At 41.6% G+C, this 24490-nt stretch overlaps 1 protein-coding gene across 1 annotated transcript in view; it reads right to left on the reverse strand.

Moving 5' to 3' along the window:
- Positions 1-24490, reverse strand: part of LOC149289279 (dystrophin-like) — an 874963-nt gene that overhangs the window by 564977 nt on the left and 285496 nt on the right. Inside the window, 2 exon segments of the mRNA XM_089490922.1 lie at positions 92-179; positions 865-988. Of these exon segments, the coding sequence (XP_089347048.1) occupies positions 92-179; positions 865-988 (212 nt within the window).

Genomic DNA, 24490 nt, shown 5'->3' on the forward strand with positions numbered 1-24490 from the left:
CTAAAATATTAATTAAGCTCACTTTTTAACTCTATGCTCACTTAGTTTTTGTTTCCAAAAGAGATGATTCAAGCAAGAATAAATTAATTACCATTCAACATCTGTTCCATCAAGGTTTCAGCATTTCTGTTGGCGTCTTGCAGTTTCCTGTTTTTTTCTGGTTTTTCACGTTCTATGGCCTGTAGTATAAACAATAAATATTAAGACTTACAATGACACACTGTATAATTTGTTTGCAAGACTGTGTCACTGATAGGTCACAACTACTGTTGAAGCAATGCATTTTAATTCTTACTCTTATAAAGATAAAAGCAAAAGAGAAATCGGTCAGTGACCGATTAGCGACATCTCTCTAAAGACAGTTGATCTGTTTTTAGATCTGCTTGTCACCATGAAAGGAAGATTATATAATCTTGGTTTCATGCCCCTTCACACACCCATCAAATGCCTTTATAAAGGTGACAATCATCAGAGCCATAACCGGAAAAGCGGGTGCACCAGATGTCCAAAAGACTGATCTTAGATAGTATGGCATTGTGTGTCCCATGCCATCAATGTAATATGCTTAGTACTGTCACCTTCATAAGTGTTATGCTTAATCTACATACATGCATAACGACAAATATAGGACACATCACAAATATTGGACACATTTATTAAGGAGAGGGCTTTTCAGAAAAAAGTATTTAATTGTTCCTACTATATTTGAAATTACATACACCGGGGAATGATGGGGAAAATACCTTTTTAGATGGGGGATGTATGGTGTTATGCCAAATGTTATTATGGTATTATTGAATGGTATTATTAAAAAAAAAATACTCACACCCCTGTCACTTAGAGGGTTAAGCAGAGATATCTTACTTTTACTTTCTTTGTGAGGTCAGTGAGGTCTCCTTCTTTCCTATAGATTGCAAATTCAGAACTTTGCAGAATAGCCTCAGAGCGTGTCATCCAGCTGTGGAGTTCTGTTAAGTCAACATCAAATCTAAAAAAAAAAGAGAGCAAGACAAAAAGCTCTATTATTGATAGTATAGCAAGCATCCACCTCAAAATTCAGAGTGGCAAATTAAATAGTATCAATAGTAAAAATAATTTCCAGTCTTGCACAACAAATGTGTATATATATATACGATGTCAAAAAATCAGTGTATTGGAGAGTATGCGGTGATACCTTTTTTATTGGACTAACATAATATTTAAAAGACAAGCTTTCAAGAGTTATCCTCTCCTTATCAGGTCTGAAGCAATACTAATCAACATGATAGAGGTTACAACTTAAAACAAGTGATGGTATAGGAGAAGGGGAGTTTGGGGGTATAGCCTAGGCTATAAGAAGATTGCCAAGAACCTGAAACTGAGCTGCAGCACGGTGGGCAAGACCCACAGGTTTCACAGGACAGGTTCCACTCAGAACAGGCCTTGCCATGGTCGACTAAAGAGGTTGAGTGCATATGCTCAGTGTCATCCCAGAGGCTGTCTTTGGGAAATAGATGTATGAGTGCTGCCAGTATTGCTGCAGAGGTTGAAGGGGTGGGGGGGCAGTCTGTCAGTGCTCAGACCATACATCAAATTGTATCCCAGAAGGAAGCCTCTTCTAAAGATGATGCACAAGAAATTCAGGAAACAGTTTGCTGAAGACAAGCAGACTAAGGGCATAGATTACTGGAACCATGCCCTTTGGTCCAATGAGACCAAGATAAACTAATTTGTGTCAAGCGTGTGTGGCGGCAACCAGGTGAGGAGTACAAAAACAAGTGTGTCTTTTCTACAGGCATTGTGGTGGGAGTGTCATGGTCTGGGCCTGCATGAGTGCTGCCGGCACTGGGGAGCTACAGTTCATTGAGGGAACCATGAATGTCAATATGCACTATAACATACTGAAGCAGAGCATGATCCCCTCCCTTCAGAGACTGGGCCGCAGGGCAGCATTCCAACGTGATAACCCCAAACACACCTCCAAGATGACCACTGTCTTGTTAAAGAAGCTGAGGGTAAATGTGATGGACTGACCAAGCATGTCTCTAGACCTAAACCCTATTGAGCATCTGTGGGGCATCCTCAAACGGAAGGTGGGGGGGCGCAAGGTCTCTAGCATCTACCAGCTCAGTGATGTCATCATGGAGGAGTGGAAGAGGACTCCAGTGGCAACCTGTAAAGCACTGGTGAACTCCATGCCCAAGAAGGATAAGGCACTTTGGGCTCATTTTGGACATTTCCACTTAGGGGTGTACTTTTCTTGCCAAGGTTTATTTTTTTTTTTTTATACGATAATTTATTGTTTTTTTTTTTTTAGAGTATATAAAAAAACATACATTCGCAAACAGTATCATACAAAGTTTGGAAAATATATGCAGCATAGAATATCGTACAAAAACGTACAAGATGTAAAAATATATACAAGATCGGGATTCACGTCTCTTGTATATTAGGTTGATAATTGTACAATACCATACAAAAGTAGTAGATTATACCAAACAAAACCAGTCACTACACTGACTAGGACACATTCACATACATGTGGCAGCAGAATGGAGCGGCAGAGCATGGACATCCATAGCTATAGATAGAAAGATTTCGAGACACTATACCCATAGGGGTGTTCACAGAACACAAGTAAATATAAATTAGTGTGTAAAAATCAAGAAAAAAAACATATACAGCAATAGTATATATAATGCCGAGAGAGAAATAATTGCTAAAAAGAGGAGTCAAGATTATCTAAACGGGACTCCGCAATGAACTTAAACCATGGGGACCATACATGATTATATTTGGAGATCTTTTGATTTTTCAAAGAAAAATATTTTTCCATCTTAGCCTGATGATTTATTTGCTCAGTTATTTCCTTCCAAGTAGGAGGTTCGTCTTTCCTCCAAGCTCTTGCTATACATAGTTTAATAGCCAATAAAATATTGACTGTTAATAATTTTTGTGCAGTCTCTGAGAAGGGAAGACATAAATGAAAAAGCCAAATATAAGAATGAATAACAAATTTACATTTGAATATATAGGAAAAAAGTTTCTCAGTTTGCATCTTAATATTATCCAGTTTAGAACAGGCCCACCATATATGAAATTGGGTCCCCTCCTCATATCCACACCTCCAACATAGATTAGAATTTAGACTGGAGAATTTGTTTAAGCGGGACGGAACTAGGTACCAGCGATGGAGAAGCTTAAAAAACATCTCTTGAATATTAATCGCGTGTACCGCGATTCTAACTTGCGACCAAGTATCCACCCATTTTTCCATAGGAAAAGTAACATCGCAATCGTTTTGCCATTTCCTTACTGAGAGGGGTAGTACATCAATTTCCTGGGTATCTAAATGTAATGATATCAAGGATATTAAATTTTTCTTATAATGCTTATTAATAAATATGTCAAGTTCTAAAGGTGGGTAAACTATCTGAGTATTCAAAAAATGCATCACTCTGATATACGTGAATAATTCATTCTCAGGAAGTTTAAATTTAGATTGAAGCTCAGAAAAACTAAGAAATGAATCATTTGATTTTAAATCGCCAAGTGTACAAATTTTACTTAAAGTCCATTTATTAAGATTAATATTCTGAATATGATAGTTGAGGACTTTTAAAGGTGTAAAACCCGTAAAATGCGCATCTGGTTTTTCAGACCTTCTAAATTTATAACTTGTTTTTAAGGTATCCAATATAACTTGGTTCGTAACGTTTAATTTTTTCCAACTAGATGGTCCAAGCCAAGAAAGATTAAATAAATCTTGTTCATTTGTTTGATTCCGTTCGCAATATAACCAACCTAAGTTAAGGTTCTTTTTAATATTCCAATGTAATACGTGTGTGAACATTACAATTTCATGTAATCTTCTAATATCTGGAAACCCCAGACCCAAATGTCTATAACTACTCTTAATTGTTTTCTGAGCTATTCTAGCTCTACCCGCTTTCCAAATAAAAGATAACAGTATTCTTGAGAGTTTATCCAAAATATACGCCGGGACCCGAAGTGGTATTATCCTAAGAGGATATAAAATTTTAGGAATTAAATAAGATTTAACCATATTAACTCTTCCCAGCCAAGAAAGTTCTACGGATTTAAGTTTCCCTATTAAATTAACAAGATTATTCGCTACAATCTCGTAATTGCAAGAGATTAGTTTTTTAAAATTAAACATTATCTTAATTCCGAGATAGTCCAAGGACTCCTTTGAACAATCCAGATGATGTTGTTCCTTAAGATAAATCTTTTGAGAAGTAGACATATATGCTGAGATCACCTGTGTTTTCTGAAAATTTAATTTATAATTAGAATATAAGCTAAACTCTCGAATAGCTGACAGAGCTGCAGAGACTGATACCTCTGGATTGGTCAAAGTAAGTAAAATATCATCTGCGTATAATGTTATTTTAAAAATTTGCTGATTAATATTCACCCCTTCAATCTCTTGCATCGATCTGATTTGAATCGCCAAAGGTTCAATGGTTAATGCATAGAGCAAGGGAGCTAACGGGCATCCCTGCCGAGTACCATTAGCAATATTAAAGAATGTAGAATTCAAAGCAGGGCCTGTGACCTTAGCAGTAGGTATAGTATATAAAGCCATCGTACTTGATTTAAAAAAACCCGAAATCCCTAATGCATCTAAAGTTGCACTCAAAAAGTTCCAACTTACCCTATCAAATGCCTTCTCGGCATCTAAGGCCAAGAAAACTGAGGGAGTACAGGTGTTATGTATCTGGGCAATTAGATCTAATAATTTCCTGGTATTATCTTCCCCATTTCTGCCACTGATAAATCCTGATTGATCAGGGTGTATCAGATCTATTATTACTTTACTTAATCTTTTTGCTAAGATTTTAGAATAGATCTTTGCGTCAACATTTATCAGCGAAATCGGCCTATAATTGGAAATAAAACAAGGATCTTTCCCTGATTTTGGGATTGGGCAAATAGACACTTGAAGAAAATCTTTAGTAGCAACACCCAATTCTCCAATCTTATTAAAAAATCTCAACAGAAGAGGGGAAATCAAAGGGTCTAAAACTTTGTAAAACATTGCTGTGTAACCGTCTGGACCAGGAGATTTCCCATTCTTTAAATTTAGTATGGCTTCCTTTATTTCACTTAATAGAAAAGGTCTATTAATCTCTTCTGCTTTTTCTCTAGATAATTTTGGTATTGGGAGCTTACTAAGAAAAGATTTAATACGAGTAAATGAAACATCTCTTGATCTAAGGTTGTATAAGGATTTATAGTAATCTCTAAATGCTTCTGCAATTTGTGAAGGATCCAGAATTACCTCCTTATTTACTATTAATTTTTTTATTCTGTGTCTTGGGACTGCTGACTTGATTTTGTTTGTTATCCACTTATTCGGGCGGTTACTATCATAGTACCACCTCTGTTTAGTATTCAAAATAATTCGTTCCAATCTCTCATCTAATTTAAATTTAATCTCATTCTGAATTGATGTTATTTCTTTAGAGAGATCCGAGGTAGGGTTTAATTTATTAATACGTTCAGTCTTTGCAAGTACTATATATAGTTCAGCAATAGGTTTACCTTTCTGTTTATTAATAAAGGCATCAGTTTTAATTAAATATCCCCTTAATGTGCATTTAAGTGCCTCCCATAAAGTAGATTCTTGCACAGATCCGTTATCATTTATCTGAATAAATTGCTGCGCTTCTTTAAGAAGATTTTGTTTACATAAATCAGATTTTAAATTAAATTCATTTATTCTCCATCCCGGTCTAGTTTTATAATTAGATTGATCGATTAACGAGAAAATAACAGGTGCATGGTCAGACCAAGAGATATTTCTAATAAGGGAAGATTTACAATTTTTTAAAGATGATAGGTTAGTATACACTGCATCGATCCTTGAATATGATAAATGTCTTTTAGAGAAAAAGGTAAAATCTTTTTCGGAGGGATGTTGTGTTCTCCATATATCAAATAGATTATAATTTTCAATAAGTGTGGACAATCTCCGGGCTATGGTCCCTGCAGCTCTATCGTTGGATCTACTATCACTTGATCTCCTATCCAAATCAACATTAGGAACAGAGTTCAGATCCCCACCAAATAATAAAATGCCCCTATTGAGTTCCTCAGTTCTTCTAATAAGTGACTTCAAAAAATTTACCGGGTAGTCATTTGGGGCGTAAAAGTTAACCAGTGTATACACCATGTTATTTAGTTTACATATGAGTATAACATATCTGCCTAATGGATCACATTCATGAAAAATATATTCGAAATTAATCTCAGCAGACAGAATTATCGCTGCACCCCTTTTCTTTTTAGATGGTAAATTAGATGAGTAGACAATGGGATACTTTTTAAATTTCCAATAAGTATAACCCTTCTGATCCCAATGAGTTTCCTGAGCGAAACAGATCGATATTTTTTCTCTGACTAACATTTCATATAAATATGAACGCTTTTGAGGTGTATTTAAACCTTGAGTATTTATAGTCACTAAATTGATTTTTACCATTTTATTTTGAACTTTGCCCCATAGTGTCTGTTCAAAAACAAAAAATTACCACAGTCCATCCATCTGCCGCCACAGAAACTATCATAACTAACACTCATACACAAGAGATACAGCAATCTATGCATCTCCAGCTCTGATACCAAAATAAAATCAGAGCACAATCGAGTGGAGGCGTATGGGGGGGGAGAAATAGACACGAAAAAGTCAGAAACAAAAAAAAAAAGAGAAAAAAAAAAAAAATAAAAAAAAATTAATTATAATCTCTGTCATCCAGATTTGATGATGATATAGAACCTAATAACTAACTATTGATATGTCGAATATATATCATCCGTTCTAAGTATATCGTATAAAGTGCAATTATCTAATCAGCATTTCCTCATGTCTATTATAATAAATTAATATCATAAAATCCATTGTGCTCATAAGTTAATAATAATAATACACACTAGCATTTAAGTGCTTTATTATCAAAAAACACTAAGTGTTTAAGAAAGTGCGTAATTTTGAAATGTAGATAATATCCGTTTTAAAGGTACTAAGGTGCTATATACTTAAGAGATGTGCTATAGTAAAAACATAATTAAGATATAGTGCTTAATTTATCAAGTGTATACATGCTGTATAAGTAAATATATACTAGTGTAGCCATATTTGGGAAATAGTGCACTAAATCAAAAAACTATATACTTATAAATTATACTATGATAAAAGCATGTTTAGAATATAAACATACTATGTAATTAAATATATTCTAAGAAATAGTGCGCTACAATGTTAAAGCTAACTAAATGTTAAGAAAAAAAAATAAAAAAAAATTAAAAAAAAATAAATAAAAAAATATATATATATAAATTAATTAGATGATTGCGTAGGCTCCTCATTCTGTAATATCAAGGCTCTCGCCTTATCTGGATCTTCGAAGATGTATTGTTGTTGTCGAAATGTAAAGGAAAGTCTAGTTGGAAAAAGCCATCTGTATGAGATTCCCATTCTCCTCAATATGGTTGTTACCTCCGTAAATTTGCGTCTGCTTATTCTAGTTACCAAAGATAAGTCTGAAAACAGCAATAGTTCTTTATATGGATCCGGAAATTGTTTAGCTCTAGCCGCCTTCATCAAAAGTTCTTTGATTTTAAAATTATTACAGCAAATCATTACATCTCTCGGTTTCTCCAAATCTGTAAAATTTCTTGGTTTAGGCAATCTGTGTATACGTTCAAATGGGAAATTTCCCAGATTGGCATCATTAATTACTGAGGAAGCCCATTTCCTACAAAATAACTCTAATTTATCATTAGAGATATCTTCAGGAATACCTCTTAGGCGTAGATTCCTCCTCCTTGAACGATCTTCCATTTCTGTTATCTTAAGCTCAAGTTTGTTTAGTTGCAGTTTCAAGTGATTATTATGTAGATGTAGTTGTTCTATTTCATTTCTCAGAAATTGTGATTCGGTCGCCAATTTTCCAACATTCTCTGATATTAGGTGGATCTCCTGTTTAAGATCTGATATATTTTCTTTAAGATCCGCTTTAATTTGTATGCGAAGGGTTTCCAAAGCTTTTGTTAAGGTCTCATTGAAAGTTAAATCCATGGAATCATTAGAGCTTTCAAGGTTAGTTGGATCGGAGGTTATCACAGGCCCAGATAGGGATTTCCTTGAAGTATTTGCGGCTTTAGGAGAGTAGTATCCACTTATTGAACTCATTGGCTTTATATTATGTGACTTTTCCTTTTCTCTCTCTTTATCTTTATCCCTTTTAGGCGGCATTTGAGGATATATATAGAGTAACCAACAATTTAATTCAATTGCAATTGGTGTAATATTCAAAAAGGTGTTATTCGAAAATATAAAAATAGTACTCCAGGTAAACTGAGAGAATAAATTTGTTATATAGAATCAGAGATACACACTGAAGCTAATATAAAAGACAGTAACCATAGGTGGATTTCAATTAGTAAAGATTCAAAGGAATATTATTCGGAAAGTACTGCTTTAGTGCTCCAAATAAAATTCGTTGTGTAGAATCACAGGTAAACACTGAAGCTGTTATATTAGTCAGCAGCAAATTTAACTTGATTGCAATATAATATAATATTCATTCCAAATAGTATAATAATCAAAGAGATATTATTCCAAACATATTGGTTAAATGCTCCAGATAAACTAATAGAATAAATTCATTATGTGGAATCTCGGGCTGATATTGGACGTTTATACAAAAATTCGGAGGCTTTTACTCACTATTAAATAAAGGAGAAAAATCGAAGGTCCATTTTAGAGAAGGATTATCTCCCCTCTGTGCCTGCTTAATACTTTCTTCACACTTTAATTTCTTTGCTCTCGCTCCCCTGTCGTCCTTCTCCTCTCCTTTCCACGCCAAACGACTTTGGGGAGAGCCCCTTTGTGGGTGACCGCACCGCCGAATACACCGGAGACAACTCCAATCCGTTTCGGCCCCGTATACGCCGCAGAGTCACTGGCTGGGACAACTCACTGCCGCGTGTTGCTGCGTGTTACTGCGTAGGCAGCCGATCTTCTGTGCCCGGCGGCTCAAAGAGGCGCGATCGGAGGGGCCGTCTACCGTCTGCCGACAAGTAGGTGCGGATCCAGGGGACGAGGGAAGAGACCGCCAACGGTCTCAGAAGATCACCGGAGTTTCGCAAGATTCGCGCCACTGCTCACCCCCCCGTCGCTCAGCCACGCCTCCAAAACGTGCGTCCTACATCACATCCGAACGTGGTAAAGATTCTCTTGCCAAGGTTTAGACATTAATGTGTTGAATTATTTTGAAGGGACAGTAAATTTACACTGTTATACAGGCTGTACACTCACTACTTTACATTGTAGCAGAGTGTCATTTTCTTCAGTGTTGTCACTTGAAAAGATATAACATATTTAGGGGTGAGGGGTGCACTCACTTTTGTGAGATATTGTATATATAGTTATAATATGCAATATATTTCCAATATAATACATTGTACAATTATTAGAGAAGTCAGCTAAATAAATTATTATCACTTTGTCAGTGATAATTCCCACGCTAACATATACTCATGTTTATGCACATTATTTGACACTAGATGGTGCACAATACCGCATAAACCTTACTTGTATATTTCCTTGAAGTTTAACATATATTTTTATACTGAGCTATAGAAAGAAGTTATATTTTGAGGGCACCATATGAAGCATAGGAAAGTATCATAAGGTATTCCAAGTGTACATTATTTTCTTCAAATACAGGATGCTGTATGAGGCAGCTATCAGAACATGCCCGTGTGGTATAATAATGGTTGTGACAGTAAACTATAGACATTTATTCACACTGTCCTTAGCTTCTTCTTGTCGATTACACTTACTGTATATTTGCTATAGTGGAGAACTGAACAGAATATTTCTTACAATAGCTTTTTATACTGTAACGGCTGTTACAAAGAATTTCTCAGGAAATGATAAGCAAAAGAGCATCGGATTCTTCTGATTGATTACAGCCTTTCTGAATGTGTTTTAGGTGAAATTATATTACTATGCTACTTTTACATGGGCCAAATATTATCCACTTGCCCCATTGTACATGAGTAGGGTCAGGGCCGGCCTTAGGGGTGTGCGACCTGTGCGGCCGCACAGGGCGCCATGGCAACAGGGACGCCTGCCCAGGACTTAAACTAAAACATTGTTTTGGGTTTTTTTGTAACTTTATTTAACATCCTCCATGTTAAATAAAGTTTTTTTTACTTTATTTAACATAGAGGATGTGAAATAAAGTAAAAAAAAACCCAAAAAAACCCTGACTGTCCTGACGTTTCATGCTGAGCTCCGGAATTATTCTGTCGCTCAGCTGTGAAGCGCGCACCGCGGCAGATCGGGAAGACGGACGCCTCCCGCTCCCACCACAGGACTCCAGCAACAAGGTAAGTAAGGATAGGGAGAGGGGGTAGATAGTGAGAAGGGGCAGGGGGGCAGTGAGAAGGGGCAGGCGGGTAGATAGTGAGAAGGGGCAGAGGGGGGTAGATAGTGAGAAGGGGCAGAGGGGGGAAGGCAGTGAGAAGGGGCAGAGGTGGTAGATAGTGAGAAGGGGCAGAGGGGGGATCGTTTTTTCCTTTTTTGGGGGGGGTGGGGGCGCCAGAGGAGTAGTCCGCACAGGGCGCCAGAACACTTAAGGCCGTCTCTGAGTAGGGAAACAAATGTACAGTATGTGATATTACTGAACTGGGCAACAGGGGGAAAAGTTTGATAAACACTACTAATTTTTTCTGTAATACATACCGGTAGTTATTGTATATAGAAAGTGCTATATGTGTACATGAGACAGCACCCCAAAAGCGGTACTATTAACAAAAGTAAGCAGGTGCTATACATAAGAGTGTGTCATTTGTATACAATATAAGAGAATCTTAAAAATTTAATGAAATACTCAAAACCTTGATGGCAAGACAAACAAGAGCCAGGTCAGCAAATATAACAAAAGGCCTAGGTAATGTTCCAGCATCTCAGAAGTCAAGCAACTACCTACGTAGATGTGTAGCAACCTTACGCACACAATTTAGGAACTGTAGGTAATCAGAATATGAAGAAGAGCCTCATTAAGAAAACAAAGTAATACAAAGACAAAAAGAAAGAAATCAAAAGCCAAAACTATGACGGCACTAGAAATACAATAAAATGGATGGATGCCAACAAGCAATAACAAATCCACAGCACTTACTGTCAGTATTAATGATGATAAAGTCAGCACGTGTGCAATACTCCAGCCAATGGCAGGACAACTAATCTTGGGACTTTTTGCGATGGCTCTTACCAAAGTCTACATTGATAGATTCATTGGGAGTGATTTAGTGGGAGCTAAAATGCCTAAAATAATATGTATTATGCCATAATAATATTATGTAGAAACATAATTGTGTGTACATATTTCAGTTTTTTGGATGTAGAGGATAATTTCATTGTTTGTTTTCACACAAAAACTTGTTTATGTTAATGTATGAGAAGCGCCATCGCTTACTCCATGATTGTGAGCCATATTGTTCACAGACCTAATTCTTTAGCATGACAGTTAGCAAACCATGTCCATACATTGGTGCAACCCTTTACCATTTTCTCACCAATTAAAATACATTTTATTATTGATGTTATATTATGGTTTTTATTTTGTCAGCCCATGTTAATTCTAATACCGCTGTACCCTTATATAACATATTAGTATCCTCGCAGCAAACTTTTATCATTATTCTAGCAACGTGACTATTTTCCTCTTAATATATACACAACAGGTATGACTTTTATCTTTTCCTCCTGATCAAATGCTTTTGGCGCTACATACATAATAAGTTATAGATAATCTACGTTGCAGGAGAGAACAAACATCCTGCTGGTAGCATTCCTTTATTCCTGTATCAGGGTTTAATATTCAGATATATTTACATTGTCATTATCAAAGCGAGCTTTTTAGAAATCATTATTCATCAAAGGAAGTTTGAGACACTGTTCACAGACAATCCAGCTGGTGTGTGAACTTGGCAACCATGCTATATGTGTCACGCAGAAGGGAGGGGGGGTGTTCAAAGGTTAAGGAGAGATTCTGGTTCATCAAGCAATTCATTATCTGCACATCTGTTACAACATCATATTGGTAGCATCACAGCAAAATGTATTAGAGGCGAGAAGAACACTGCCTTTTAATTAAGCACTAAGAACTTGATGAGGTTGTTTTTGGAGGACTACACAGAAACCATAACCCACACAGACTGCAGGACGCATAGACATTGTTGGATGCTTCATGATGTTCATTTTTTGTTTTCGGATAAAATTAGGCATGGTATATGCTAAAAGGTCTGGTTGATTACTTGTAAATTGACCCTGTATTCTATATTATCATAAAACATGATTAATATTTTTCTGTGTTTATTTCAAGGATTGCTGCTCTGCAAACATGTATTAATGTGACCAGAAATGCTCTTCTCTTTATTTGTGCCGGAAATTCACTTAAGCAGCATAAAATGTAAGACTCGAAGATATGCTTATCTAGCATTAACTCGCATATTAGTGCACACAATGGCTCTCATATCCAATGAAACATCATTCGGTGAAACTGCAGGTTATGTATTCAAGAACAACTCTTGTTGCAGATCATTATTTGAAAAACTTATAACCAAAAAACAAGAAGTGGATTGGTGAACTCAACAAAAACCTTATATTTGCTCTTTATTAACAACCCCACAGGTATAAACTACACTTCTGGTTCAAAATATTCATAATAATAATCTTGATGAAAAACAATGACTTTCTAGGGGCTACTCAATGTTCTGCAAAATCTTTCTTTACATTTTAATAATGATGCAAGGTAATGATCTTATAATTACTAAACAGCAATAAGCTACTATATATTACCTGAGCCAAAATGTGGCAATTGACTAGTACTAATCTTTGCATTTACAAACCTAAATATATTTGACTTATTACATATGAGTTTTAGTATTAATCTGCAAGTTCACATGAAAAAATATGGTCTATTTTAAGAGAAGGCAAGCTGTTTTTTTTTAACTTAAAACCTGAAAACAAACCCGCGGTTACAATTATTATACAGAGCATATAGAGTGCAGAACAAATAATCCTCAATGCAGGTGATAAATGTAGTAATTATTTTGTTCCCTCTGATGATGCAAGTGTATTTTTACGATGATTGTTGGAGTTACTTCTCTATAAGGTGACCAGTGTATCATGGGGCAATCAGTTAAACGGGAAAATGCATTGGATTCTGGTTTGCCAGACGGCTAGTTCAGGCTTAGGCGAGTCTATTCTTCATAGCTCAAAGTACGAGAAGCCATGACAAAATGTAGTCCTGGTACTTCTAATATACCATCGCTCATAAACATGCAGTGAATGTGGTAAAGTGCATGACATTTTGTTTTCATTGCATTATGAATATACAGATGATCTGCTTCAAGGGATTAAAAACTCATGCATTTCAGTGTTTAGTTGTGACACGCATCCCTACATATAAGCATACCTGGGCTACCTGGAACCTTCCCTTGCGGGACGCAGCCAGGACTGCCCACTGACATCAGGGGTTGTTCCTGTGACATCAGAGGGAGGTCCCCCTGATGACGGGGGCGTTCCCGATGACATCAACGGGAGGTCCCGATGACGTTGGGGTCGTTCCCGATGACATCAGTGGGAGTTCCCGACTGTGTCAGTGGGAGTTCCCGACTGTGTCAGTGGGAGTTCCCCCTGACGGCAGCGGGAAACAACCCCATTTAAAGGAAAAATGGGCTGGGAGTTCCCAGGTATGCGTATCAGGTACTCTCAGGCAGTAGCTGCTCTTAGTGGATCATCATAGACCTTGATTAAAGCTGACTGGAATGTGGACCAGGAGTCAGTGACCGAGTCATTAGTGCGGAGGAGGTGATGGGCCCACTGCTGTGGTTCGCCTGCTAGTAATGAAAGTACTGTGTGTACCCTCGCTCGGTCTGAGGCAAAGGTGCGGGGTTTCAGTGTAAACATCACCTGGCAAGCTGTAAGAAAAGTCCGGAATTGGGACCTGTCTCCGGAAAATTTATCAGGCATAGCTATCTGAGGTTCCGGGTCCAAAACCCCTCCAGGAGCTAGGCATCCGGATCGAAATTCCTGTAGCTGAGACCGGAGATCAGCTACCTCCGCTTGAAGTTCCCCCACAGAGCGGTTAAGGGAGGTTATCTGGTGAGACATAGACGTCATGGCCTCAGCTAGCCCCGCGGACTCCATGTATGGCTCAGATATTATCTCAGACACCAGCAAGTGTCTGTGTTAGCAGGGTAGAAGGAGCCCAGAATGCAGGACTACTGGAGGTAACCGGAATAGTCCAGAGTAGTAGAGATAGGACGCAGTAGAAAACTCAGGTAGAGGCAGTACTCAAAATAGCATAGACAGGTAACAGGCCAGGGCCAGGTCCAGGCAGCAAAGTAGCGAAAACAGGTCACAGGCAAGGGTCAGGTCCAGGCGGCGAAGTAGAGTAAACAGGTCACAGGCAAGGGTCAGGTCCAGGCGGCAAGGTAGCATAAACGGGTCACAGGCAAGGGTCAGGTAACAGATCAAATCAGGAGACAAATGGGTAAAGGAGCACAGTACAGGAGACGCTGTGTAGGGCACAGAGCGTCTCAGAATATCTGAGCGCCGACATAAGGGAGCTTGAGGGTTTTATTGAGATCCCAGACGTGGCGTCTGACGTCACGTCTGGATCTCCGCCCTCGGTTCCGCCCCCAACCATCTCTCTCCTGTGAGACGGCACCAGAGGTGCCGCCCCTCCAGGGGAAGCCTCCACTCCTCCCCCTCCCCCCTGCATACTGTTAGCAGGAGGAGAGGAACTTAGAGCGGCGTGCTGGAGCGCCGCCCCCTCCGTGGGGACCAGAGCCGCGTTGCCGGCGTGTTCCCCAGCTCCCCGCGTGGACGCGGGGAGTGAAGAACAGACTGCCCGAGCCGGCGACAGGGACCGGGAGCCTGTCACGAGCAGACGCGGTCTGCCACGGGAGGTAAGTCCCGGACCTTGAATGGCACGTACCGTACGCCGGGCGGTACGTGCCTTACAGAACCCCCCCCCCAGACGACCCCTCCGGGGGCGTTCAAGTTTGGGGCGATCAGGGTGGTTACGGTGAAATGCACGGAGTTTAACAGGCGCATGAATATTACTAATGGGTTCCCAGGAACGATCCGTCACCCCATAACCCTTCCAATGTATGAAATATTCTAACCGGCCGTTCTTTATGCGGGAATCAAGAATGTGCTGAACCTCGTATTCATTCTCTCCTGCAATCTGCACAGGAGGTGGAGGAGGAGGATCTGACGAGCGTCTCCAGGGTTTCACAAGGGAAACGTGAAAAACAGGGTGGATACGATATTTGTTGGGTAACTGGAGACGGACTGCAGCGACACCAACCATCTCAATGACGGAAAACGGACCAATAAAGCGAGGGCCAAGTTTCTTCGAGGGACAGGATAGACGGAGATGTGTAGTGGAGAGCCATACTTTGTCTCCTCTTTGGTAACACGGGGTTGGAGAACGAAGGCGATCGGCATAGTTCTTGTAGGACTCTTGGGCTTTAAGGATGTTGGTTCGTATGGTATTAAAGGACTGGATGAGATGCTGAAGTCTCGTTGCAGCTTCAGGCACAGAATCGGATATAGGCACAGCTGGCAGGGAAGCAGGGTGATACCCAAAGTTGGCGAAAAAAGGGGAACAGCCAGTAGTCCTTTGTGTTTGGTTATTATAGGCATATTCGGCTGTTGGCAATAATTGGATCCAGTCATCTTGAAGGTAAGTTATGTAGCAACGTAGGTATTGTTCGAGTATCTGATTAACTCGTTCAGTCTGCCCGTTGCTCTGAGGATGAAAAGAGGAGGAATAGTTGGGCTGTATCTGTAGTCCCTTGCAGAAGGCACGCCAGAAACGAGAGGTGAACTGTGTTCCACGGTCAGTGGTGATTGAGCGGGGTAAGCCATGAAGACGGAAGATCTCTTTGAGAAATAAAGTGGCTGTTTCAGAGGAATTGGGTAGACCTTTGGCTGGTAAGAAGTGGGCCATCTTGGTGAACCGATCCACCACTACCAAGATAGTTGTGTAACCATGTGAATCAGGTAAGTCTACAATAAAATCCATTGAAATATCAGTCCATGGTTGTTCAGGTACTGGTAGTGGTTGAAGAAATCCGGCAGGTCGTTGGCGTGAGGTCTTAGAAGTAGCACACACTTGGCAAACTGAAACGTAGGCGAGGATCTCTTTGCGCATAGCCGGCCACCAAAAGAGACGTTGGATTAACTCCATCGTTTTACGTGAACCTCCATGTCCTGCAGCCAATGTAGAGTGGTGAAGACGGATTACCTCCTGTCGTACAGGAGGTGGAACGAAAATCTTGTCGCGGAAGTACAGCAACCCCTCCTTACGAGTACAGAAACGAGGGGCAGTAAATCTCTTAGAGGTGCTATGGTAACGAAGTCTATCCCACATAGACGGGAAGGATGCTAGAAAATGACCCTTGTGTAAGATGGTCTCATCAATGTCTGGTGTACTCTCAAATCTTTCAGTCATACGTGACAGGGCATCCGCTTTGCCATTCTTGGATCCCGGACGGTATGTAATGTTAAGATCAAATCGACTAAAAAACAAGGCCCAACGAGCCTGGCGAGGTTTTAGCCTTTTAGCTGTGCGGAGATACTCCAGGTTACGATGGTCAGTGTACACCAGTACAGGATGAGTAGCACCTTCTAAATGATGTCTCCATTCGTCAAGGGCAGATTTTAGGGCAAGTAATTCGCGGTCACCGACATCATAATTCCTCTCGGGAGGAGTCAGTCTCTTAGAGAAAAAAGCAACTGGGTGTACCATGTTCTGAGGGCCATCTCTTTGAGACAGTATAGCCCCTATCGCAGAGTCAGAAGCGTCTACTTCCAAAATATAAGGTTTGGAGGGATCAGGGAAAGCAAGGATAGGGGCTGAGGTAAAGAGGCCCTTGAGACGATCAAAGGCCACTTGAGCGGGAGGAGTCCAGGCGAACCTACCCTCCTTCTTGGTCAAGAGTGTAAGAGGCTGTATTACTTTAGAGAAATCACGAATGAATCTTCGATAGAAATTAGCGAAGCCTATAAAACGTTGGACCTCTCTTTTATTGGTAGGGCAAGACCAGGAGGTGATGGCTTGAACTTTCTTGTTATCCATCTGAATCCCTTGGGGGGTTACAAGGTACCCGAGGAACTCCACTGTGTCAGTCTCAAATGCACATTTCTCCAATTTAGCATAAAGATTATTTTCACGTAGACGGACGAGAACCTTGCGTACATGTTCTCGATGCTCTTTCAGGGTTACTGAATATATCAATATGTCATCCAAATAAATTACAACGAAGACATCCAAATAGTCCCGGAATACATTATTCAAGAAATGTTGAAAGGTTGCTGGGGCGTTGCATAAACCAAACGGCATCACAGTGTACTCAAAATGTCCGTACCGTGTCCGAAAGGCCGTCTTCCACTCGTCTCCTTTTCTTATTCGTACCAAATTGTATGCCCCACGTAGATCAAGCTTGGTATAAATATGGGCTGAGCTAAGACGATCTAAAAGTTCGGGTATCAAGGGCAACGGATAACGGTTTTTAATTGTAATGTCATTAAGAGCACGATAGTCTATACAAGGACGCAGTCCCCCATCTTTCTTTCCCACGAAGAACATGCCTGCACCGGCCGGAGAAGTAGAAGGTCTTATAAACCCTTTATTAAGAGCATCATCAATGTAGTCTTTTAAACTCTTGAGTTCAGGACCCGAGAGAGGATAAATACGTCCGTACGGAATGGGAGCACCAGGAAGCAAGTCAATAGGACAGTCATAACTGCGATGAGGCGGGAGTTTGTCTGCACCCTTCTTTTCAAAAACATCGGCAAAGGTATAGTAGTTGGAAGGGATACCCGGCGTTATCTTGTTGACAGGTTGTGACTCCAGAGAAAGCAACTGTCCATGTGGAGGAGTGCGTTGACATAAACAAGTAGTTCTGCAATGGATGGAGGAGAAGGAGAGTGTTCCCTTCTCCCAATTTATACAGGGGTTATGCCGTCTTAACCAAGGTAAACCGAGGATAACAGGAAACAAGGGGGACTGGACTAAATCAAATTGAAGAAGTTCATGATGACGGGTTCCCAGGCAAAGAGTAAGGTGAGTGGTCTCTTGAGTAACAGGACCAGAGGCTAGAGGATTACCATCGACCAGGTGAATATGCAGAGCTTTGGACTTGGTGAGACGAGGTATACGATGCACGGAAGCAAATGCTGAATCCATGAAGTTCCCGCTGGCACCGGAGTCCACCATGGCCGACGTGGTGACGGAACCCTCAGTCCACTGTAGAATGAGAGAGACGGATAAGTGAGGAGCAGAACGAAACACGGTGGGTCTTTCTGTGGAATGCATCGTAAACAGCTTACCTCCCAACTTAGAGGGTCTTACAGGGCACTCGCGGAGCATATGGCCAGCCTTGCCGCAGTAAAGGCAGAGATTCAATGTCCTTCTTCTGGAATGCTCCACGGCTGAAAGTGGTCCCCGAAAGAGGCCTATCTGCATTGGTTCCTCCATGGAGGGAGAAAAGATCTGAGGAGATCGGACAACCGCAGGAGTAGGGGCTGGAGCTGGAGCAGGAGCCTGATAGAGCCGACGCCTCGGAGGGCTGGATTCCAAGGTACGCTCCTGTCTACGTTCACGTAATCGGCGATCAATCTGAATCACCAAGTCTATAAGTACCTCCAGGGAGGTAGGTATCCCAACGCGTGCCAGTTCATCTTTCAAAGGGTCCGAAAGACCTAAACGGAATTGATCAAGGAGGGCTGCCTCATTCCACATAGATTCAACCGCAGCTTGACGGAAGTCGGTAACATACTCTTCCACTGGTCGCCTACCTTGCCTGAGGTGGCGCAGTGTTTTCTGGGCAGTAGCTGCTCTTAGTGGATCATCATAGACCTTGATTAAAGCTGACTGGAATGTGGACCAGGAGTCAGTGACCGAGTCATTAGTGCGGAGGAGGTGATGGGCCCACTGCTGTGGTTCGCCTGCTAGTAATGAAAGTACTGTGTGTACCCTCGCTCGGTCTGAGGCAAAGGTGCGGGGTTTCAGTGTAAACATCACCTGGCAAGCTGTAAGAAAAGTCCGGAATTGGGACCTGTCTCCGGAAAATTTATCAGGCATAGCTATCTGAGGTTCCGGGTCCAAAACCCCTCCAGGAGCTAGGCATCCGGATCGAAATTCCTGTAGCTGAGACCGGAGATCAGCTACCTCCGCTTGAAGTTCCCCCACAGAGCGGTTAAGGGAGGTTATCTGGTGAGACATAGACGTCATGGCCTCAGCTAGCCCCGCGGACTCCATGTATGGCTCAGATATTATCTCAGACACCAGCAAGTGTCTGTGTTAGCAGGGTAGAAGGAGCCCAGAATGCAGGACTACTGGAGGTAACCGGAATAGTCCAGAGTAGTAGAGATAGGACGCAGTAGAAAACTCAGGTAGAGGCAGTACTCAAAATAGCATAGACAGGTAACAGGCCAGGGCCAGGTCCAGGCAGCAAAGTAGCGAAAACAGGTCACAGGCAAGGGTCAGGTCCAGGCGGCGAAGTAGCGTAAACAGGTCACAGGCAAGGGTCAGGTCCAGGCGGCAAGGTAGCATAAACGGGTCACAGGCAAGGGTCAGGTAACAGATCAAATCAGGAGACAAATGGGTAAAGGAGCACAGTACAGGAGACGCTGTGTAGGGCACAGAGCGTCTCAGAATATCTGAGCGCCGACATAAGGGAGCTTGAGGGTTTTATTGAGATCCCAGACGTGGCGTCTGACGTCACGTCTGGATCTCCGCCCTCGGTTCCGCCCCCAACCATCTCTCTCCTGTGAGACGGCACCAGAGGTGCCGCCCCTCCAGGGGAAGCCTCTCTCTCCACTCCTCCCCCTCCCCCCTGCATACTGTTAGCAGGAGGAGAGGAACTTAGAGCGGCGTGCTGGAGCGCCGCCCCCTCCGTGGGGACCAGAGCCGCGTCGCCGGCGTGTTCCCCAGCTCCCCGCGTGGACGCGGGGAGTGAAGAACAGACTGCCCGAGCCGGCGACAGGGACCGGGAGCCTGTCACGAGCAGACGCGGTCTGCCACGGGAGGTAAGTCCCGGACCTTGAATGGCACGTACCGTACGCCGGGCAGGTACAGACAGTCGTATGTTATCATAAGCATGAGCAGGGGCGGGCTGGGCCGGGGGGCAATTGCCCCCCAGGCCGCCCTGAATCTGGGCCGGTGGGCTGGCCAGGCGGCCGGCAGACGAACATTCATGGCAGCCGCAAAGTTAAAAACTAAGCGGCTGCCACCGGGACTGGCCTCCGTGCCGGGACGGGCCTCCAAAAACAATGCGCGCGGCAACTGTGGCTGTGCGTCGGGACTTGATGCGCACAACACTGAAGCCACGCCCACCGTCTTCCGCGCTCTCTGCACCGGTAGGACGGGACACAGAAGAGGAAGAATGAAGAGGAAGAATGAAGAGGAGGAGGAAAAGTGACAGTGCCAGAGGAAAGGTAGGAAAATATTAGTAAGTGTGTGAGAGCGATGGGTGTTATGCTGTAGTTTATGATGAATGTTTGTGAATGAGAGTTTCAGATTGCATGGAAGTGTGGGGGGATAGCATGGCAAAGGGAGGCTGTCTAGGAATGATAGGAGTGTGATTGCTGTTTTCAATTTTTTTGTCCAACTGTGGTGCGTTAACAACACTTTTATTACATACCAAAATTGGACAGAAAATTTCAATAACAGTATTAATAGATATATATGATTGCAAACAGCAATCACACGCCTATCATGCTAAGTCAGCCAGTACATGCTAGAACCTGGGCATGATAGGATTGTGATTGCTGTTAATTATATATATGTATATATATGTATATATATATATTAATATTGTTATTGATTTTTTTTCGTCTAATTTTGGTATGTTACTTTTAATAAAGTATTTTAAAAGTTGTTTTTTTTTTTCGATTTTGGCCAAATGAATGCTGAATTTTCAGTTTCGGTCCAGAATTTTTATTTCGGTGCATCCCTACTATGTACTAACCCAGTCACTGACGTCTTAGGCCTACACCACATCAATGTTTGGCTTGGTTTATAGTGATAGGGGTTGTACTGCAGTATTGTCAGTGTCTGGCTCAAAGTATAGGCACACATTGACGGTGGTACAGCGTAATCCCTAAGTATATAATGATAACAGTTATGCTGTACCACCGTCAATGTTTGCCTAACCATAGAAACTATGCAGTTTTAAAGTGTGTGTGTGTGTGCGGGGTGCCACATACAGGATTTGCCACAGGTGCCAAATACTCTCGGTACGCCCTTGCCTTGTGCGGCAGTCAGACCCAATGGCTGTGCCTCAACTCTTCGTCCCACGTCTTAAAAGGGGTGGGATGAAGAGCTGAGGCACGGCTATTGGGCGGCGCGGTGCGTGCATGCCGGCCGCTTTAATGTCATTAGGCGCCGGTGGAGTGACTGCCGCACGGCGGCCACTTTCAATGTCGCTCGCAGCCGCTTTGGTGGCGCAATGGGCCACTTGACTAGACTTGCCCCCCAGGCCTTAGGCTGCCAGCCCTCCCCTGAGCATGAGCGATATACTACCCTTTTCCAACAATCACATCTTGGCAAGAAGAAACATCAATACATTTTCCATTGTAATACAAATTTGTGTGTTTTATAGGAAAATAAACAGAATTATTCTTTTGGCACCAAAGAGAAAAATAATCTTTCGCACTAGCACCTCAAATGCTAAGCTCTATTTGAATTGTGTCTGTTCTCTGCTCAGCATCAGAACGTAAGATTAACAGACTGTACAAATGTAAGCCCACCGAGAAAAAAACCCAACACATTTTAATAGATAAAAAGCTACTTTACTAAATCATAGCTCAATTCCCACACGTGAGCTTAACATTTAGACTGTTGTTATAACAATTATAAACACTGCTCTTGCCTGCACATTGTTTCGGTGTTTTTAAATATTTTTGTAAATCCGTTAATCTTCTGTTGGCAATGAAAATGATGTATTAATTTTTACTGATTTAATATTGATAGGTAATAAACCATAATAATTCAAAGTAATAATCTACACCGTGTCTTTCAAGTTTAAACTTTATAAGGTGTCCCTAACGCTATTAATTCAGATTAAGTAAGGGAAAAATATCACATGACTGGCAAGGGTGGTGACCACAAGTACCTTAGAGGCATTTAGGAGTATGCAATTTAAAAGTTGTTGAGTCACAACTTTCTAATTGTGTATTTCTAAATGCCTCTACGGTACTTGTGGTCACCACCCTTGCCAGTCATAATACAGCTTTATGGTCCCTTACTGTTAAGTATGTCCTTCTTTGTTTAAGACAGAACTGTCCTCCCTCTAATCTATATACCGTAAGCAGTAGCGTACCTAGCGGGGGGCGGGGGGGGCGGTCCCCGGCGCACAGCAGCAGTTGCCGCGCGGATCGCAAGGGAGCAGTATCGGAGGCAAGTTGGCACCCCCCTGATGAGCGGCACCCGGCACCCCTCCAGAGACGGACAGTAATGTCCGCCGCTGGAGGAGCAGGCTGGCAAGAGAGCGGTCCCTTGCGATCCGCGCGGCAACTGCTGCTGTGCGCCGGGGTTTGTTGTCAGATCCCGGCGGCACTGAAGCCGCGCCCACAGTGCCCTCTGACCCGGAAGAAGACAGAAGAAGAGGAACGAAGAGGAAGACTGCTGTAAGAAGAAAAGACTGCTGTAAGAAGAAAAGAGGTAGAAAAGAAGGTAGGAAATCATTCAGTAAGACTGAGTGACAGTGAGAGTGGATTGGTATGTGTGGAATCTGTGGATTGGTATGTGTGGAATCTGTGGATTGGTATGTGTGGAATCTGTGGATTGTTATGTGTGGAATCTGTGGATTTGGATATGTGTGGATTGGTATATGTGTGGATTGGTATATGTGTGGATTGGTATATGTGTGGATTGGTATGTGTGGATTGGTATATGTGTGGAATCTGTGGATTCGTATATGTGTGGAATCTGTGGATTGGTATGTGTGGAATCTGTGGATTGGTATATGTGTGGATTGGTATATGTGTGGAATCTGTGGATTGGTATGTGTGGATTGGTATGTGTGGAATCTGTGGATTGGTATATGTGTGGATTGGTATATGTGTGGAATCTGTGGATCGGTAAATGTGGATTGGTAAGTGTGGATTGGTAAATGTGTGAGAGTGATGGGTGTTATGCTGTACCATTTCCAATGTCTTTTTCATTATAATTATGCTCTAAAGTACATCATAACTCCCAACACTCTATACTGTTCCATACAGTGGCAGAGCTGGGAGACAGAGGCCTTGCACCCCCACTGCAGGACTCCTGAAAGGTAAGTGAACTTCAAAGGGGGCAGAGGGTAGATAGTTAGGAGGGGGTAGATAGGGAGAAGGGAGTGAGACGGGGGGATAGGGGGTAGATAGGGAGAAGGGAGTGAGAAGGGATAGATAGGACAGAAGGGGTGATAATGGGTAGATAGGGAGAAAGGAGGGTAGCAAGAATATTGAAATAAAGAGTCAGAATGAGAGAGCGAAAATGAATGGATTAATGTGTGGATGAATTGTGTGAATGAGTGAGAGAATTAATGAATTTGTGAGAATGCATCAATAAATATGTGTAAATAATTTGTGTGAAAGAATAAATGATTGTGGGAATGAAAGTGAATTAGTGAGTGACTGTAAAAGTGTTTGTGTTAATCATAGGTGTATAGTTGATTTGTCAAAAAGGCAAAGATGGTATAAGCAGGGTGTTTATGGGACAAAAATGGCACAGGCAGGGTGTTTATGGGACAAAGATGGCACAGGTAGCGTGTTCATGGGACAAAGATGGCGTACACTCGGCTGTTTGGGAACAATGCTGACTCATGCTGGGCTGTTTGGGGGCAAAGATGGCACGTCCTATGTGTGTGTAATTAGGTGCTGGTCAGGTTCTATGTGGGCAATGTGGACGCTGTTTTTTTTGGAGGGTTATTAAAGAAAGCACTATTATATGTTCAGTAAATGTTATTTAAACGTATTTATTTTACTTATAAGTTATTAATTTATTTTTTCAGATTTCTTGTTGTTTACAGTTGACATACAGTTTACAAATTGGTGCAATAAATATTCTTAACATAATTTTGTAGATGTCTTTACATTTGGTGGGGGGGGTGCCACTTACAGGATCCGCCCCGGGTGCCAAATACTGTAGGTACGCCCCTGACCGTAAGCGATCTCTTGCTTTTTGTACTGTCCATGAGATGAAGACTTCTCTTGCAAGGTCCCCCTAGAGACCTTAGATGTATTCATACAATGTGAGGAGGTCATACTTCAGGCACCTCTTTTCTAGAGTAAGAACATCAAGCTTAGCTTAACTTGTATCATAGCTAAAATCTCACCCTTAAGCAAAGAAATTGAACAAATATACTCAAATGCACAAAAATTATTTATTCAGAGATTAGTAAC

This window comes from Sceloporus occidentalis, unplaced genomic scaffold (genome assembly GCF_023333645.1).
Source record: "Sceloporus occidentalis isolate IW3139 unplaced genomic scaffold, rSceOcc1.0.p SCAF_47, whole genome shotgun sequence".
NCBI lineage: Eukaryota > Metazoa > Chordata > Lepidosauria > Squamata > Phrynosomatidae > Sceloporus > Sceloporus occidentalis.